We start from the raw sequence: 19,022 nt of genomic DNA, 5'->3' as shown, positions 1-19,022 counted from the left end.
CACACTTCCTGCCCTCGAGAAGTTTAAAATATACTGAGTGAAGATAATACCCAAATAGAAGCTAAAAAGGAAGGACATAGGTTGCTCATGTTCATGCATGAGGTGTGACGATAATGATGATGATGAAGAAGTAAAAACCAAGCAACTTATGGCAAATGGAAAGATAATTGGCACTTTTAAAAATTATCCCCAATATATTTTTACTTGTTTCATTTAATATTTCTCAATTATATATCAAAAATTATTTTTATAAAGCTTTGTATTCCAAATTCTCTCCTTCTCTACCTTCCTTTTCCCTTGCGAAGGCAAGCAATTTGATATAGGTTATTCATTTGAAGTCAGGAAAAACATATTTCCATACTAAGCATATTGCAGCAGAAAACACCCTACAATAAAACAAAACAAAACAAGAATAATAAAGACAATGTTTTGAGTATACTCTTATCTACATTCAGACTCCATCAGTTTTCTTTCTGGAGATGGATAGCATTTTTAATAAGTCATTGAGAATTGTCTTGAATCATCGTATTGCTCAAAATAAGTAAATCGTTCACAGTTGATCATTATATAATATTCATGTTGCTGTTTACAATGTTCTCTCAGTTGAAGACCATCCCTTCAGTTTCCAATTCTTGCCCACCACAAAAAGAGTGGCTATAAATATATTTATACATATAAGTCATTTTCCTTTTCCTTTGATCTATTGGGATACAGACCTAGTAGTGAAATTGCTTGGTCAAAGGTTATGCACAGTTTTATAGTTCTTTGGGCATAGCTCTAAATTGCTCCCCAGGATAGTTGGATCAGTCCACAACTCCATCAAAAATGCAGTAGTATCCCACTTTTTCCACCTCTACATCCACCTCCAACATTCATCACTTTCTTTCTCTGTCATATTAGCCAATCTGATAGATGTGAGGTGGTACCTCAGAGTATTAATTTGCATTTCTTTAATCAATAGTGATGTAGAGCTTTTTTCTTCCCCACATGACTGGAGAGCTTTGGTTTCTTAATCTTCAAAGTGCCTGTTCATATCCTTTGAACATTTATCAATTCGGGAATTATTCATATTCTTATATACTTGATTTGTTTCTTTATGTATTTGAGAAATGAGGCCTTTTATCAAAGAAATTTGGAAGATGGCGGCTAGTAAGCAGGGACTAGAGTGAGCTCCATTACCGAGTCCCTCCAAAAACCTATAAAAAATGGCTTTGAACCAATTCTAGAACGGCAGAACCCACAGAACAGCAGAGGGAAGCAGGGCTACAGCCCAGGACAGCCTGAATGGTCTCTGGGTGAGGTCTATTCCACATGGAGCTGGGAGCTGGGAGCTGGGAACGGAGTGGAGCAGAGCCCAGCCTGAGCGGCGTGGACCATCCAGACCAGAAGCCGGGCGGAGGGGGCCCTAGCGCCCTGGATCAGTGAGCTGCGGCAGTTACCAGACCCCTCGACCCACAAACACCAAAGACTGCAGAGAAGGTTAGTGGGAAAAGCTGCGGGAGTGGAAGGAGTTCCAGGTTCGGCTTCCAGCCCCGGGGGCCGTGGAGGTGGGGCAGCTACAGCTGTTGTTACTTCCCGCTCCAGGACCACCTGGTGGGAGGAATTAAGTGGTGGATCAGAGCAGGGGTGCACAGCCTGCCGACGATCCAAGCCCAGTTTGGGTTGGGGGTTCTTGGGGAAGGAGCAGTGTGGGTCTGACAGAGCTGGCACCTCCCCCCCAAACGTGGAACATAGAACTCGTTAGTCTACAAGCAGTCATACCCCGCTGAAAAACTCAAGGGTCAAGTTAGTTGGTTGGGAATATGGCCAGGCAGCAAAAACGCACCCAGATTCAGTCTCAGACTTTGGATTCTTTCTTTGGTGACAAAGAAGACAAAACATACAGCCTAAAGAAGACAACAAAGTCATAGAGCCTACAACAAAAGCCTCCAAGAAAAACATGAACTGGCCCCAGGCCATAGAAGAACTCAAAAAGGATTTGGAAAAGCAAGTTAGAGAAGTAGAGGAAAAATTGGGAAGAGAAATGAGAAGGATGCGAGAAAACCATGAAAAACAAGTCAATGACTTGCTAAAGGAGACCCAAAAAAATACTGAAAAATACACTGAAGAAAACAACACCTTAAAAAACAGACTAACTCAAATGGCAAAAGAGCTCCAAAAAGCCAATGAGGAGAAGAATGCCTTGAAAGGCAGAATTAGCCAAATGGAAAAGGAGGTCCAAAAGACCACTGAAGAAAACACTACTTTAAAAATTAGATTGGAGCAAGTGGAAGCTAGTGACTTTATGAGAAATCAGGATATTATAAAACAGAACCAAAGGAATGAAAAAATGGAAGACAATGTGAAATATCTCCTTGGAAAAACCACTGACCTGCAAAATAGATCCAGGAGAGATAATTTAAAAATTATTGGACTATCTGAAAGCCATGATCAAAAAAAGAGCCTAGATACCATCTTTCAAGAAACTATCAAGGAGAACTGCCTGGATATTCTAGAGCCACAGGGCAAAATAGAAATTGAAAGAATCCATCGATCGCCTCCTCAAATAGATCCCCAAAAGAAATCTCCTAGGAATATTGTCGCCAAATTCCAGAGCTCCCAGATCAAAGAGACAATACTGCAAGCAGCCAGAAAGAAACAATTTGAGTATTGTGGAAACCCAATCAGAATAACCCAAGATCTGGCAGCTTCTACATTAAGAGATCAAAGGGCTTGGAATGCGATATTCCGAAGGTCAATGGAGCTAGGATTAAAACCTAGAATCACCTACCCAGCAAAACTGAGTATCATGCTCCAAGGCAAAATATGGATTTTCAATAAAATAGAGGACTTTCAAGCTTTCTCAGTGAAAAGACCAGAACTGAATAGAAAATTTGACTTTCAAACACAAGAATCAAGAGAAGCATGAAAAGGTAATCAAGAAACAGAAATTGCAAGGGACTTACTAAAGTTGAACTGTTTTGTTTACATTCCTACATGGAAAGATGATGTGTATGATTCATGAGACCTCAGTATTAGGGTAGTTGAAGGGAATATGCATATATATATATATATGTATATGTTTATGTATATATATATACATATATATATATAAGTGAATGTGTATGTATGAATATATCTATGTGTATATGTATGTAGGTGTATATATGTGTACATATATATATATATGTGTGTGTGTGTTTATATATATATATGTAAAAGAGAGAGAGCAGACACAGGGTGAGTTGAAGATGAAGGGAAGATATCTAAAAGAAATAAAATGAAATTAAGGGATGAGAGAGCAACATACTGAGAGAGGGAGATAGGGAGAGATAGAATGGGGTGGATTATCTCACATAAAGGTGGCAAAAGGAAGCAGTTCTGTGGGAGGAGGGGAGAGGGCAGGTGAGGGGGGAATGAGTGAACCTTGCTCTCATCGGATTTGGCCTGAGGGGGAATACCATACATACTCAGTTGGGTATCTTATCCCACAGGAAAGAAGAGGGAGGAAGATTAAAAAAAAATAAAAGGGGGGGGATGATGGAGGGGAGGGCAGATGGGGGTGGAGGTAATCAAAACAAACACTTTGGAAAGGGGACAGGGTCAAGGGAGAAAATTCAATAAAGTGGGATGGGTTGAATAGGAGCAAAATGTAGTCAGCCTTTCACAACATGAGTATTGTGGAAGGGTAATACATAATGAAACATGTGTGGCCTAGGTTGAATTGCTCGACTTCTTAGGGAGGGTGGGTGGGAAGGGAAGAGGGGAGAGAATTTGGAACTCAAAGTTTTAAAATCAGATGTTCCAAAAAAAAAGTTATTGCATGCAACTAAAAAATAAGATACACAGGCAATGGGGAGTAGAAATTTATCTTACCCTACAAGAAAGGAAGGGAAAAGGGGATGAGAGGGGAGGGGGGTGATAGAGGGTAGGGCTGACTGGGGAAAAGGGCAACCAGAATATAAGCCATCTTGGAGTGGGAGGGAGGGTAGAAATGGGGAGAAAATTTGTAATTCAAACTGTTGTGAAAATCAGTGCTGAAAACCAAATATGTTAAATAAATAAATTTAAATTAAATTTAAAAAAAAGAAGAAGTAAAAAGAAAAAGAAATTTGCTATCAATTTTTTTCCTCCAGATTCCTCCTTTCGTTCTAATTTTGGCTGCATCAATTTTTTTGTGAATTTTTTAAGTTTAACGTAATTAAAATTATCTAATTTATTATTATCACATAATTCTCCCTATCTTTAGTTTTGTCATAAATTCTCTCTTTATCCATAGATCTGACAGTTAAGATATTCCATGTTTCCATAATTTGCTTATGATAGCCCAATTTATGTCTAAATGATGTACACATTTTGACCATATCTTGGTATACATTTTGAGATATTGGTCTACAAATAGTTTTGGCCAAAGTGCTTTCCAGTTTTCCCTGGAATGTTTGTCAAATAGTGAATTATTGCCCCGAAAGCTTGGATCTTTGGATTTATCAAACACTTGAGGTGTTGAGGTCCTTGCTTCAAATATCCTTGGTATCACAAGAATCTCCATAGCTCATGAGGGCTGTTTTCCCCCACTCTCACTGAAGCAACAATAAGGGACCTGGAGGGGAAGAGCATTGCAACTCTAACCCTAATTCTGCTTCTCACTCTTCCTGCAACATATTACAAAGGAGCTTTGGGGCTCCTTTAATATAATGAGGTGTCCACATGATACCTAATAGGTGATTTTTGGGTAATGTATCATATGGTAATGTAATTGCCTTTATAAGTGCATTTCATAGATTTTCCTTTACTTGAAGCTTGAGGCAATTCCAGAAGACTCCTGTTATTAATATTCATGCCTCTTAATAGGTTACAAAGCACTCTAAGGACATTGATACATTTAATCTTCATATCCCTGTGAAGTGGTTGCTTATAGGCATGATAAATCCCCTTTTATATATTAAATTTAATGACCATTTATTAAACACCAATTAAGTGTTGGTTGATTTCAAGGCACTGAAAGTCAGAGAAGTATAATGACTGTCATGGATTACTGACTGTGCTAAAAGTGTCAGAGGCATGATTCAAACCCAGGTCTGTCTTTCTAGAAGGTCTGTATTCTCTCTCTAAAGCACTGGCTCATTCAATTAAACAAACCTGGTAGTTTTAAAGTGACTATAGTTCTCTTATATTTACTCTTCCTTCCTTTATTCCTTGTGTTACTCTTGTACCCCACTGTGAAATTCTGAAAAGTTCTGCCCTGAGACCTCCTCTTGGTTCATTCAATCTTCTCTCCCCCATTGATTTAACTTCATCCAGTGGCTGACAGAATAACTTTTATGCCAAATCATTCCCAAAGCTCTATTTAAAGAAGCTCTAGATAAAGCAACACATTGCTAATGATCTGCTGGGCTCAGTGTGACATAGTTTGCGGATGTAGGACACCTCTTGACATGTAAGGACTGTATGACTGTAAGATGCTTAACATCTCAGTGCCCCCAGGAAAGTTTCCGCAATTATATGATGCTCTTCAGCTTTCAATCTTCATCAGGAAACCAAGCTTCTATATTTTGCATTCCATATGATGATAACAGCATGTGTTTGTACAAAAGGACCAGACGGTTCATTTCATTAGAAATGTAGAAAGAATTGATATGGATTTCACGTCTCTTTGCAAGCTCAGATTCAGTAACTACTCATTCTTTTTTAAAGACAAGTCTCATCTCTTTTTGGAAGCAGAAACATAAGCATATTCAGTTGCAATTACAACTACATCTCCCCCTCGTTCCCCTCCTTGACAGCTATTGCAACCAGAAATGATGAAGGCTGGCCTTCCACGTAATATATGACTAACACAGTTCTTCACTTCCTTTGTTTTATGTATAAGCATTCCCTAGTCCCATGCTCCATTCAAGCTAGGCTTCCCCTCCTGAGTTCTCTAGTAGGGATTCATCAGAACAAGGCTCCCTATGACACCCTTTATGATCCCAACAGGCTGATCCCTCTAGATTGTTTTGTTTTCAAATTATAAATATTGTTTTTTCACTCTGTAGCGTGGACATTTGGCTACCTCCACATTAGATGCCTACTGAAGTAGAAAACTGCCTAATCAGACAAGAAAACATTTGGCGGTGAATAAATCAGCCTTCATGGAGGATTTCAAAGTGCGAAACTCCACAGATGAGGGCCTATCCAAGGAGGTCTGCTTTCCCCCGATGCCCCATAGAGTAATCAGATGGTAAATATGGCCGCAGTAGCCATCTGTAAAAACACTGGGACATGTTGTCATGAATTAACTCGGCAGCTCTAGTGGGGAATGTAATTAAGATTTTATTTTTACATTTCCTTACCAGATGGCCCAAAAGATAAATTCATCCTCAAATGTCCACATTGATTAAGATTTGGGAAGGGAAACTGTTTGTTGTTTTAGGGTCAACCAATTCTGAAAATGAACTCAAATTACTTTTCTCTGCTTATGGTGTCCATGGACTTCATCACAATCTTCAGACAATTAAATAAGGAACAATTATAGATTCAAAGCAAAAGGAAAGGTATATTCTCTAACAATCTTGCTACCATCTGGACGGTTTTCATTCCATTCATTTCATTCCATTCTATTATAGAAAGCATGAAAGGCCTCTCTACGCTGAGTTCCTTCTTTGTTGGTGACAAAAGTTGCTACTCAAAAATTTAGCATTTACATTGGACTTTGTGGTTCCATTTGTTCTGATTATTCAAAGAAAAAGGATATCACATTAGTGCAGATATCAGCGTATTAAACTTCCTCCTAATACGAACAGACTTAGAGACCGTAACATGGGTGTGTGTGATCATAGGCCAGCAAAGAAGCTGAGGTTGAAGGCTTTCTTGAACTAATATTTGGCATTGCATCTTCTAGGAAAACCTTCTATTCTTCCAGTAATTTTCTATGTACTAAGCAAAGACTCACTATTCTATAGTAATTAACAATGAAGGGGTATGCTGGTAAGTGAATAACAACCAATTCTCTGCCTCACTTTCCCTACTCCTGCTCCAATCCCATAGGAAAATATGCTTCATTGTCTATCCTCCAAATCTAGGGGTTTTCATTAAAATTAATCTTAGTTCAGTCACAATTAAAAATATTATAATTATTCTATTTATTACTGTCTTGTTTGACTTTGATTAGTATCAGAGACTGTGTCTATGAATTTATAGTATTCCTTACACCAACAGTCCATTCATTAATATATCCCAATTTGAGCTATTGTAATAAAAGAACAAAAACAACCATAAATATGCATTTTTCAACATGGAGTAGAAACCTATAAGGCCTTCCATTGGTAAGTTCAAGAGTTTGAAGTCAGGTAGATTTGACGAATGACTTGGCTGTTTGATTGACATGAGCATCATTTGTGCGGATAGAAAATCATATCTTCTTGATCCAGAAATATGGAAATGAGGACTACCCCAATCCACTTCACCACTGTAGCCCACTAGAAGGACTGTCTAGAGCTCTCATCTTGGATTTACTGGGGGATTCGAAGAGAGGAAAAGAAAGTGTAACTTTTCTCATGCCCCAGGAGTAGAATAGAATATTCTATTCTAATGTCCTTTTATTAATACATGTCAGATTCTTGGAATCAGACACGAAGAGAGATTTTCTATTTCTAAATAGATCAAATCAACTCTTAGGTAAAATAAGGCAGAGTATTAGTTATCATATAGAAAGCATAAGCACACCACACAACTGAAGTTAGAATGAAAATCCATCGCAAGTCCCATGGCTTAGCCTGAGGTACTTGGCTAGGTCTAAGTAGTTAAGAAATGTATGTTGACCAATTAACTGAAAGTAGGGTTTCTTTCATTCTTTGTATTTTCATCCCCAGCACTTAGCACAGGGCTTAGAATATACTAGACACAATAAATGATGACTAACAGATTTGATTCAATTCAATAAATATATAATGATCACCTACTATGTGCCAGGCACTGGACTAAATGCTGGATTGATTGAATGTTAGAGGAACTTATAGATAAAAATATGGAGTAAACATTCAGTTAGTCTTTTAGACCTCTAGTTAACACAGGCCATTAGGACTTTTCAAGGGGGTTGTAGAAAGTTTCCAGAGACAAAGAAGGGTTGGAAACAACAATTCCAAAGAGTCTTGGTCTTGGCTAAGTAGATTATGTCAGGGAGGAATGGCAGCAGAATTGGGTGCTAAAGGATGGTTGTTATTCCTGTGAACTGAAAGAAGGCTTTCTAGGCAAAAGCAATTGGATGAACAAGATAGCACAGTTCTTTATTTCTTATTCAGAAACCAGTTCAGCTGAATTTTCTGTTCCTAACCTAGCACAAGTAAAAGGGAAGAGTGGGAAGTAAAGGTATTTTGGGACAAGCTTGGGAAGGACCGTGGATACCAAGATAGGGAGTTTTGTGTTTGTTCTCTAGGCCATGACTTCTAGAACCAATGGAAATGATTTGTGCAGAGGACATGAAATGAGACTATGGAAGGTTTGGGGATTACCAAGTGGAGGACTTGCTATTTCTCTGGCCATTTTATCTTTCCCTGTTTTCTTCCTCTGTGGAACCCATGACAGGTGCATGGTGAAATGAGGATAGTGCTTGAGCTTGGGGCTTTACCAGCAAAGGCTAGAGAGTTCACTGGGTAAGAATGAGCAAGTAAGAGGAAGTGGTGTGTGTGTGTGTGTGTGTGTGTGTGTGTGTGTGTGTGCATGTGACCTTTTCCTCTTTTAGCACAGGTACTTAATCTCTCTTGGTATCTGTCTCTCTCTATCTTTCATAATTAGGTATCTTTAAAATCACATAGAGAGACTTAGTAAGACGGAAGACTGTGAGAAAGAATTCCTAGGGGTTAGAGGTGGAGGAAACTTAGGAAGTGTAATTTCCCGGGGTCCCTGTCTTGAGGTCTATAGATTTTTGTAGCTGTGTTTATACTTTTATTAATGTATTTCAGTACAATTGTCTTCCTTTGTAATCCTATGAATTTTATTTAATTCATTTAAAAGTAGAATTCACCAGACTTCCAAGGGGTCCATGATGCAATAAAAGGTTAAGAATTCATTGTTTTACAGATAGAGAACTGACCCCCTCATTTTACAGAAAGGGAAAGTGACATTTGAGGGTTCAAGAGATTTGGCCAATGGTATGTAGGCTGCACCTGCCGTGTGAACCTAAGTCTTCTGACTCCAAATCCCCAAGCTCTTATCACTGTATTCCCTTGGCTACAAGTATCTGTAAATAACTGGGCTTATTTCCACAGAAATGGTGTAAATTTTCATTTTTCTAGAAATATTTCTAGGAAGTGGTTAAATTCTAGGTGTGCTTCGTAGCCAAACCGATATGTTCACCAGAACCCTTCAATTTCCTTTTTAAAATTCCATTGTGTTAATTTAGCAACAACATCTCACCTTGAAAGAAGACAGACTTGGTGCTTGAGAGATCTGTAATGTGAGGGGCTTAGGTGCTGACTCATTCCTCCTCCAGGGGGTTTCTTAGACTTGAAGATGCAGGGAGACGTGACCAGGAAATTAGAGTGTGGAATCTATGTTATATTTGGCCCAGGAAGAAAAAACCCTGCCTCCAGGTCTGGTATCACCAGTGTTTAATCCTTCATGAATGTAAAGATTTTCTTTTGGGTAAAGAAAGATTAAGATGTTTAAAAAATGCTACACAGCCCAGCCTGCGGTCATCTGAATGTACTTGCCTCCAGTACTGCTTTCATTGTGACTGCAGTACACCCACCCTTTCTCATCATCTGAAATACATCTGGGTAGAAGATGCCAGTTGGCTATGTCCTCCCTCCATCCACCCCCTTCCCCTTTGTTGTTTGTTTTTGGAACACATGTTGGACTGGGGAGGGGCAAACAAGGATAAAATCATTTTCTTTTTGCCCATCTGAACCATTGCCAGGGATTCATTGGCTCGGTAAAGATTCATATTGAATTTTTTTCAATGTAACAGTTGGTAAAAGATGTCCACTTTTGTTACATTCAACCATCCGTTCATCCATCTTCTCTTCCTCTTCATCAAATATTTGTCTATGAATCGAAAGGCTGTGTGGTACAATTGAAATTCAGTGAGAACAAGGCTTATATCTATATTGTTCTTTGTGTCTCAAGCACCTATCACAGTACCACATAAAACGTTGGTGCTTAAGAAGTTCCTATTGATTGTTAGAAAACAGGGTCCACTCTGTATCTCAGCAATGACTTCTTCTGATCCCTTCACGTTCTGTTGGTAAGAAGCTCTTTTTATAACGTCAGAATGTGAGATGAAATTGAGTCAGGCTCAATGAGGCAGATGTTACCTTATGTAATGAAGAGAGCTTTACAGTTGTCAAAACACTTTTGTGGGATTTTCTCACTTGATCTTCTCAGCATTCAGTAACAATCTACTCTTGGGGACAGTGTTATTGAACACTTGGGTAACCTTCAGCAGTGCCAAACGACACATAAAGACTTCAAGTGTGAGCTTGGGAATGGGCTTTATGCTTGTTATCCAAGGACCAGCCCTGTCAAAGGTTTATCATCAGTGGGGTTCAACACAAGACAATAAATCTTTTGGCCACACCAAGTCTTGAAGACAGCCCATCAAATTACTGACAGATGTGATTGCTAAATCATTGTCCCTTATATTTGAAAGACCTTGCAATATAGAAGAGGACCTAAACCACTGTATCTAGCAAGCCCCAGACAATGCCAAACTATGCCCCACATCTCAGTTAGCCACCCCCTGCCCCCACCCACCCAGTTACCTTGCTCTACCTTGCATATGATCTCCTTCCACTTTTTGCTTTGGGCTCTTTAGCAAAATAAACACTACCTTTAATTCTAGAAAGACCATAGAAGTTGATAATCTTCCATATCAAACTAATATTTTCTGTGACTTCCAGACCCAAACCTCCTTCTCTGGCAATTACTTTATCATAGAATTCTGTCCCTACCTATAAGAATATAAGAAGATCCATGATAACAGACGTTGTCCATTAATGGAAGGATTCTGGATGCCCACATATTTGCAGATCCTTTAGGCACAGAAGAATTCATTATTTCAGTAATACTGACAATATCTCTATCATTAACGGATGCCTGAAAAAAGCGGGGCAAGAAGCAGAGAAGATATGTACTATAGTGGGGAAAAATACAGGGTTTTGAATCAAGAGATATGTATTCAAGTCTTGCCAAGTATGGCCACTGGAAGCCGTAAGAAAATATCTTAGCCTCTCCATGTATCTCCATTGCACAAATGGAGAATAAGAAAGACAGCCCACAACTTACAAATTTTGGTCTAGCATGAACCAATGAACAATCATTCAGCTAGCATGGACAGTATGCCAGCCTTGTGCTACGTGCTGGAGAAACAAACAATAGCCCTTGCCATAAAGAGGCTTCTATTCTGTTGGTGATCTTAGTGTTCCTGACAATCGTGAAGTTAGAGTCTTTGGAGTAAGGTTTCCGCCTTAACAAAATGCTTTACCACAAATTCACACATTCATAATAATCATTTTGCATCACCAACTTCCTATCAAGTGAATCAGACAGGGTGACTAGCAGGAGAATTAGGGATTTGATAAAATGCACGAAAAACTTATAATGTATTCACAAGTTCAAGGGCATCAATGGGGATGGTAACTGATAGAGAAGGTGAGTTTTTATTTGACTTAAAACATCATAGATCAAATGCTACATGAAGGGTAAAAATGGAAATTTTATCAGTAATTTATATAAGACAAATTTCTTATGTATGAACAAAGTGAGGGCTTCCTACAGAAAGAAATTTTCATAGGATAATTCTATTCAATTCCTATATACGACATGTCAATATTAACCCATTGAAAATCTTAGGATATCAGAATGGGGAAGGGACCTCAGGATCCACCCGCCCCATCCTGTCCTGAGCTAAGAATCCCCTCTAGAAGCTACCACAGAGAGGAGGAAACAGGATGGCGAAGGATGTGGTCCAGAGGCCTCAGAGGGAGAAGTGAACACGTCTTTAGTCATTTGCTGGCTGTGTGACCTTGGCAAGACCCTCTCTCAAGCTCAGTTCCCTCATCTACAGAATGAAGGTTTTTGTGAAGATCAAATCAGCTAATCTCCATAAAATGTTTTGTGAAACTTAGCTAGCTATATAAGCGCTGCTGATCATCACCATCATTGTCAGTTTTACATCATCATACGCTTTTCCTTGAACACCCCCACAAGTGAGGAACCCCTTCCTCCCCACAAGGCAGCACATTCCACGTTGGGATAATTCTAAATGGAGGAAGATTTTCTTTACATAAAACCCCAGTTTGCCTTCTTCCATCTGCTAGCCAATGTTCCTTCTTCTTGCTTTGAGGATCCAGCAGAACAAGCCTAATCCCTCTTCTAGGTGATGATTCTGTCAAAGATGTAAACATTTCCTCTAAATCTCATTTTATGTTGTAATGTTAATGGGATATGAAGATCTTCCCTGCCCATCAATAAGCCTTTTGTGAAGCCCATTAAGGGAAGCTTGCTTAGGGGAGGCTTGCTTGTAGGAAGGCTTTCACACCTTTTGGTACTAAGTTAATTAGCCACTGAATCATAACAGTCATGATGCCTTCTGGCTCTGAGAAGTGTATATATGGTCTGAGGTTGGAATTTTGCTTTGGGGGTTAGCTTATGAGAAGGATCTTTTGATTTCCTGATTGAGACTCTGAGTAGCCGTATGTTCAGGGCTCCACCACTCCTCAGATTTAAAGGCTCTCTCGATCCAGGGAAGTATGTAAAGTGTAAAGCAATATATCTTTGATCAGGTAGTGAAGAGGCCTATCTGTTGGTCTTTGGGCCAATTTCTCTGCTTGTATTTTCTCCACATTCAGCGTTCTGTCTTTCCCCTGAACTAGTGAATGTAATTAAAAGTAAGATTGTTGACCTCTTTAAAGTTGCTTTCCTTTAAAAGCAGATCTAAGAGCGTGTGCTAGCAGGACATGCTAGCATGGTTGCTATTACGTACATGCAGCCAGGTTTGAAATTGCACTAAATGCAGTGGATTTTCATACATGACATCCTTATTTACATGTGTACAGTTAGACCTTCGGAGTGTCTTTCCAACTTCTCAATATGTCATAACACTTTGTTTTCAAACAGGTCATTGAAAACCTTGGACCTTTGGAACTTATTCTCAACACCCCAAGCCATCATCGGGTTCACCATGGTGAGTTAACATGGAGTCTATGTGTCGTTAGTCTTTAAAATTGGACGCACACTTTTATTGCTTGTTCTTTGTGGAGTTTTATGGGAATGCATCTATCATATCAGAGCATTATGTTAAGAAGCCAAATCCTGACTTGTGTGCCTGGATTGATCTTATTGCTAAGGCATTTAAGGAGATCGTCTACTTACCTTCTCCTCCTTGGCACCCCACCAGCCTAAGTTGAGAGGAAAAGGAATTCTGTAGCCCCAGAAATGATTCTCCTAGTGGCACGCAATGGCCCAAACCCTTGACACAGAACCTTTTGGCACTCTGCTCACACATGGATGGGAGTACCTCCTGGGCAATCTGGTTCCAGTATGCTCTTTACCACATTACAGCATTTCCCCACCAGGCAGTTCCATTTGAGCCATGTGAGAACAAGTGAGATGGGCCCTATATTTAACAGTTTCAGTTATTCGTTTGGGAGAGCAGCTTTCTTGGACTTTTTCTGTGCTAACAATGCTATCTAGACACTTCAAGATTAAGTGAGCTTTCTTCTCCTGAGGCAAGAAATGGGGCAAACATAGGAATACGAACCTTCTCAAGTCTCAGTGAATCATAGATGTAGAACTGGCAGGGGCGTGGTAGAGCATGTCACTACCTGACCCCCTCCTCTAATTTAATAGATGATGAAATTGAGCCTCAAAAGGGTAAGTTGCCTAACATCACAGAGGTCTTATGATCCCAAATCCTATATTCTTTCCACAGCAACTTTCTGTATCATAAAACACTATACACACATATACATATATATGCATGCATATATGTATATAAGTGTGTATAAATTATATATATGTATATATGTATGTATGTCTACACCCATATATATTCAAATAGAGAATTTCAGTTTCTTCATCTGTTAAATTACCATGATGTTGGCCATCACCTTTGAGAGCTGTTACAATAATCAAATGAGACAGTATTTGTAAAGCACTTTGCAAACCTTAAATTTCTATAAATATTTGTTGTTGTCCAGTTGTTTCAGTTGTATCTCGCTCTTTGTGACCCCATTTGGGATTTTATTAGTAAAGATACTGAAGTGGTTTGCCATTTCCTTCTCCAGATCATTCTACAGACAAGGAAACTGAGGCCAACAGGGTTAAGTGACTTTTATAGGGTCACATAGATAATAAGTATTAGAGGCTGGATTTGAACTCAGGAAGATGTCTTCCTGACTTCAGGTCCAGTGCTCTATCTACTGCCCTCTTAAATCCAATCACTTACAACTAACCAGATGAAGTAATTGCATTATTAAAAAAATGAAACCCAATCCCATTTTTATGAGAATTCTATTCAGTAGTTCAGGTTAGAAGACATGCTGGTGGCAATATCCTAATGAGCCCTATAAGTCCTGGGTCATTTATTGATTCCTTGTTAAGTTATGATAGTAAGGGAAGAAAAGACAAATTCTCCTCTTTTGCAGAGGACAACACTGAGTTTCTGAAAGATAAAATGAATTATACCCCATGAAATGAGGTGTATAAAGGGAAAAATGGGAAAGTGGAATCAGCCATGTCTTCAGGCAATCAAGCCAAACTACCTTCATTCCCATCCCCATTTGCTCTCCAGACTTCATCACCTCCTTGAGGATAGGGACTGTCTATTTTGCTTTTATTTGTACACCCAACATTTGTCACAGTGTCTGACCTATAGTGGATAGAGTGGTGGGTCTGAATTCATAAAGACATCTTCTTGAGTTCAAATCTGGACACAGAAACTTACAAACTGCGTGACCCTGGGGAAGTAAGTTAACCCTGTTTGTCTCAGTTTCTTCATCTATTAAATGTGCTGGAGAAGAACACGGCAAATCCCTTCAGTATCAATGCCAAGAAACCCCAAATGGGATCATAAAGAGCTGTACATCACTGAAAAAGACTTAAAAACAACTGACCTAGAGTAAACATCTAATGAATGCACTATGTACCTGCTGCGTATTTTATCTATCATGTCCCTCTTTCTCCCTCCCTCCTTCTCTCTCTCTCTCTCTCTCTCTCTCTCTCTCTCTCTCTCTCTCTCTCTCTCTCATCTACCCAGCTATCTCCTTAGCTATTTGAATTCATTGCTGAGGTGTTCTAGGGTGCTACTGTGTAGATGTTCAGGGAAGACTAGAACCTCTGGCGTGACTGTTTGCTGAACCCATTTCAGGGCTGCTTTCCGACTTTAGTATCCACCTGCCACTCGGCTCCCACCTGTGGCTCCAAGAAGCTGTAGAGCATGCGTAGCAGCCACACCTGAGTAATCCATTTTGGTAGACGTGCTAAACCAGGCTGGGTTTAAACCAACAGGCAGGCAGGGATCCCACCCTACCAGTGAAATACACAAGAAGTACAGCTTTTGCAAAGATGATTCCAGTCATTGTTGGTACATGAGCACACACGGGGACAACATGAAATCCAATACGCTTGAAAGATAAACAGTTCTTATTGTAAGAGAACGCAGCAGATAACAGATCCAAATAGCAATCCCGGACTGGGCTTGCAACCTGAGTAGGACCAAGCCGCGACTGCAGCCCCAAAGGGCGGTCAGAGGCGCAGGCGCACCAGTGTAGCTGCCGCCGCGGAGACTTAGGGCTTTGAGCTGGGAGCACAGGTCGTCGAGTTGGTGATTTTAAAGTATTTCCTCAGCTATAAATAGATACGCTCCGCCCTCCATAATCCCCGACCCCCAATTATAACCCACATAACCAGAAGAAAAAATGAAACGGAAGGAACTGGAAAGTTTCTTGCAACAGGTTGATGGCTTTGAGAAGCCCAAATTACTTCTAGAGCAGTATCCGACAAGGCCCAAATCGCAGCATGTATGCTGTATACAATTCATAACATATATGACGACATTGAAAACAAAGTGGATGGAGATTTAGGATGTGGCTGTGAAATGCTTAGTATTGGAACAGCAATGTTAGGAACAGAGTTGTGCGTTGGATTTGATACAGATGAAGATGCATTAGAAATATTTAACAGAAAGGTTGCGGAGGTTGGGCTGACAAATATTGACATGATTCAGTGCAATGTTTGTTCTTTGTCTGATGCAATGTCTAAGTCCTTTGACACTATAAACATGAATCCTCCCTTTGGGACCAAGCATAATAAAGGTATGGATATGTCATTTTTGAAGATTACTTTACAGATGGCAAGAGTAGCAGTATATTCCTTACATAAAACTTCAAACTGAGAACATATTAAAAAAAAAGCAGATGAATGGAAAATTAAGATGGATATTATAGCAGAGCTAGGATATGATTTACCAGCAAAATATAAATTTTATAAGGAAAAAAAAACAGTGGACATTGAAGTGGATTTAATTCGGTTTTCTTTTTAAAGACCCCCAAATCTGTAACAGCTTAAAATTTATTTAAAATGAATAAAAATTTTTGTAGCGAAAAAAGCAACCTGAGTGGAGTAAGTCTGACAAATGAAGGACAGCTTCCCAAAGACAGAGCTGGATAGACATTTTTTTTTCTGGAATGGCTGCAACGATGGAAAATGCTGTGAAACTGGTATAGGCTTTGAAACCAAAACTAATCTAGTCAACAAGCTTATATGCCTCCCAAAAGGAGTGGACAAGTTCATGACAATGCACTTGGCACCTGCAGGAAAGCACAATGTCACCATCATCAGTGCACATGCTCCTATCATGATGAACCCTGATGATGTTAAAGAAAAGAAATATGAAGACCTCGAGACCCACATCATGCATGTGCCAAAAGAAGACAAGCTTGTAATTCTGGTTGACTTTAATGTAAGAGTAGGCACAGGGTACAAACATGGCAGGGAGTGTTTGGCAGGAATAGAGTCAGAAATGACAACAGCAGTGGTCACTCACTACTTAAGATTTGTGCATCTCATGACCTTCTCACCAAACACTGTCTTCTATTTACTCAGATGCAATAAAATCTCATAGATTCACCCTTACGATAAACATTAATATTCTATAAACTGTGTCATTGTAAGGAGAAGAGACAGGATGTGAGAATGACAAAGGTGATGTGTGGTGTAGAGTGCTGGACCAATCACAGACTTAACCTCTCCAAGCTAAACATTAACATTCAAGAAAAACATTGTCCCCAAGAGGCTACTACCAGAAGACCTTATGTAAAGCGATTATAGTCCTTCTGAGTGAGAATAGTTTGTTGCTAACTTGGAGGAAAGCTGAACCAACACATGGTTGACAACAGTGGTGCAAAAAAAAAAGAATGGGCACCTTTAAGACACCTAGTGTACAGTACTGCATTTACTCATCTAGTGCAAAACACTCACAAACATCAAGATTGATTTGAAAAAAATGATGGAGAAATGTAGAAACTGCTTGATGAAAAATGAGAACCCCACAGGGTTTACAGCAGGATAGTTCATCTCTCTCTAAGGAGTTAGCATTTAACTTCATCAAAAGTAAACTGCAAGTGAAGCTTAAAGAGATGGAGCATTCTTGGGTCAGTAAGTAGGCAGATAAAATTCAGTTCTATGCTGATAGTAACAATCCAATCACTTTTATAATGCTCTGAAAGCTATTTATGGGCCAAAGACCTATGTTGCCTCTCAACTACACTGTGCTGTTGGAACTATAATATTAGTGATAAAGACATGATCCTGGAGAGGCAGGCTGAACACTTCTATAGTATTCTCAAGAGACCTGTTGAGACCCCTCAAAAAAGCCATTGACTCTAAACCTCAGGTTGAAATCAATACCACTCTAGCTGATCTTCCAAGTCAAGAAAGATTTTTGAATGCCATTGGGCTCCTCTTGTGTAGCAAATTGCCTAGTGTTGATTCTATTCCAGCTGAGATTTACAAGGCAGGGTGTTCACTGTTCATCTAAAAGCTTTCTGAACTCCTTCACATTTTATAGCAAGAGGAGGTTATCCCTCAGGAGTTTCAAGATGACTCTATTGTCCATTTATATAAACAAAAAGGAAACAATTTGTTCTTTGACAATAGCAAGGGGAGAGGGTCCTCTCTATTAGCCATTGCTGGCAAGATTCTGTTTTTGTTGTTGGGGAGACAATGATTTTTGTTTGTATTTTTTTGAATTTAAATAGTATTTTATTTTCCCCAATTACATATTAAGAGAAAAAGTAGTATTCAGTTATACAAGATTTCAAGTTTTTAATTTCTCTCTCCCCTTCCCTCTCCTCTCCTCTTCTGAAAATGGTAGGCAGTTTGTTATCATTTTTACATGTGCTGTTAGGTAAAACATATTTACATATTTGCCACAGATGTGGAAAAAGAAAGAACTAAAAAAATAAAACTGTGAGAAAGAATGTCGGCAAGATTCTTGTCAGAGTCCTCTTTAATACACTGATCCTTTACCTGGAATATTGATCTACCCAAGAGCCAATGTGGCTTCAGAAAAGGTTGAGGAAAGGCCAATATGGTATTTGCTGCCCAACAACTCCAGGAGAAATGCCAGGAGCAAAACAGAGGTCTGCACACAACATTCATCAATCTGACCAAGGCCTTTGATGCTGTCAGTTGTAAGGGTTTGTGGAAAATCATGACAAAATTTGTTTTCCCAGAGAATTTCATTAGTATTGTATGCCAGTTCCTTCATGGCATGCTTGCCTGGGTTCTGCATAATGGGCAATGCTCCTGTACTTTCCCAGTCACCAGAGGAGTGAAGCAGGGCTGTGTGCTTGCTACCATGCATTTTAGCATGATGTTTTCAGTGATGTTGTCAGACACCTTCGGGAAGGATAAAAGAAAATCAAAGTCAGCTACTGCACTTATAATAATTAATTGACACACACATATATGTGTGTGTGTATATATATATATTATATTATATATACATATATACATATACATATGTACATATATTATATTTGCCAAGATTAGGGGGGGGAGTT

The 19,022-nt window shown here is 39.3% G+C and overlaps 1 protein-coding gene and 1 pseudogene across 5 annotated transcripts in view; both read left to right on the top strand.

Annotated features, from left to right (window-relative positions):
• The window catches only part of AGMO (alkylglycerol monooxygenase), a 384,446-nt gene that overhangs the window by 162,173 nt on the left and 203,251 nt on the right, over positions 1-19,022 (top strand). For all 5 annotated transcript variants that reach the window (XM_036758949.1, XM_036758948.1, XM_036758946.1 and 2 more), the window contains exon 6: positions 13,075-13,141. In XM_036758949.1, coding sequence (XP_036614844.1) covers positions 13,075-13,141 — 67 coding nt within the window. The remainder of the gene's footprint in view (positions 1-13,074; positions 13,142-19,022) is intronic.
• On the top strand, positions 15,876-16,510 carry LOC118849879 (annotated as a pseudogene).

Source organism: Trichosurus vulpecula, chromosome 5, assembly GCF_011100635.1.
Source record: "Trichosurus vulpecula isolate mTriVul1 chromosome 5, mTriVul1.pri, whole genome shotgun sequence".
NCBI lineage: Eukaryota > Metazoa > Chordata > Mammalia > Diprotodontia > Phalangeridae > Trichosurus > Trichosurus vulpecula.
This window is presented reverse-complemented; position numbering and strand designations above follow the sequence as displayed.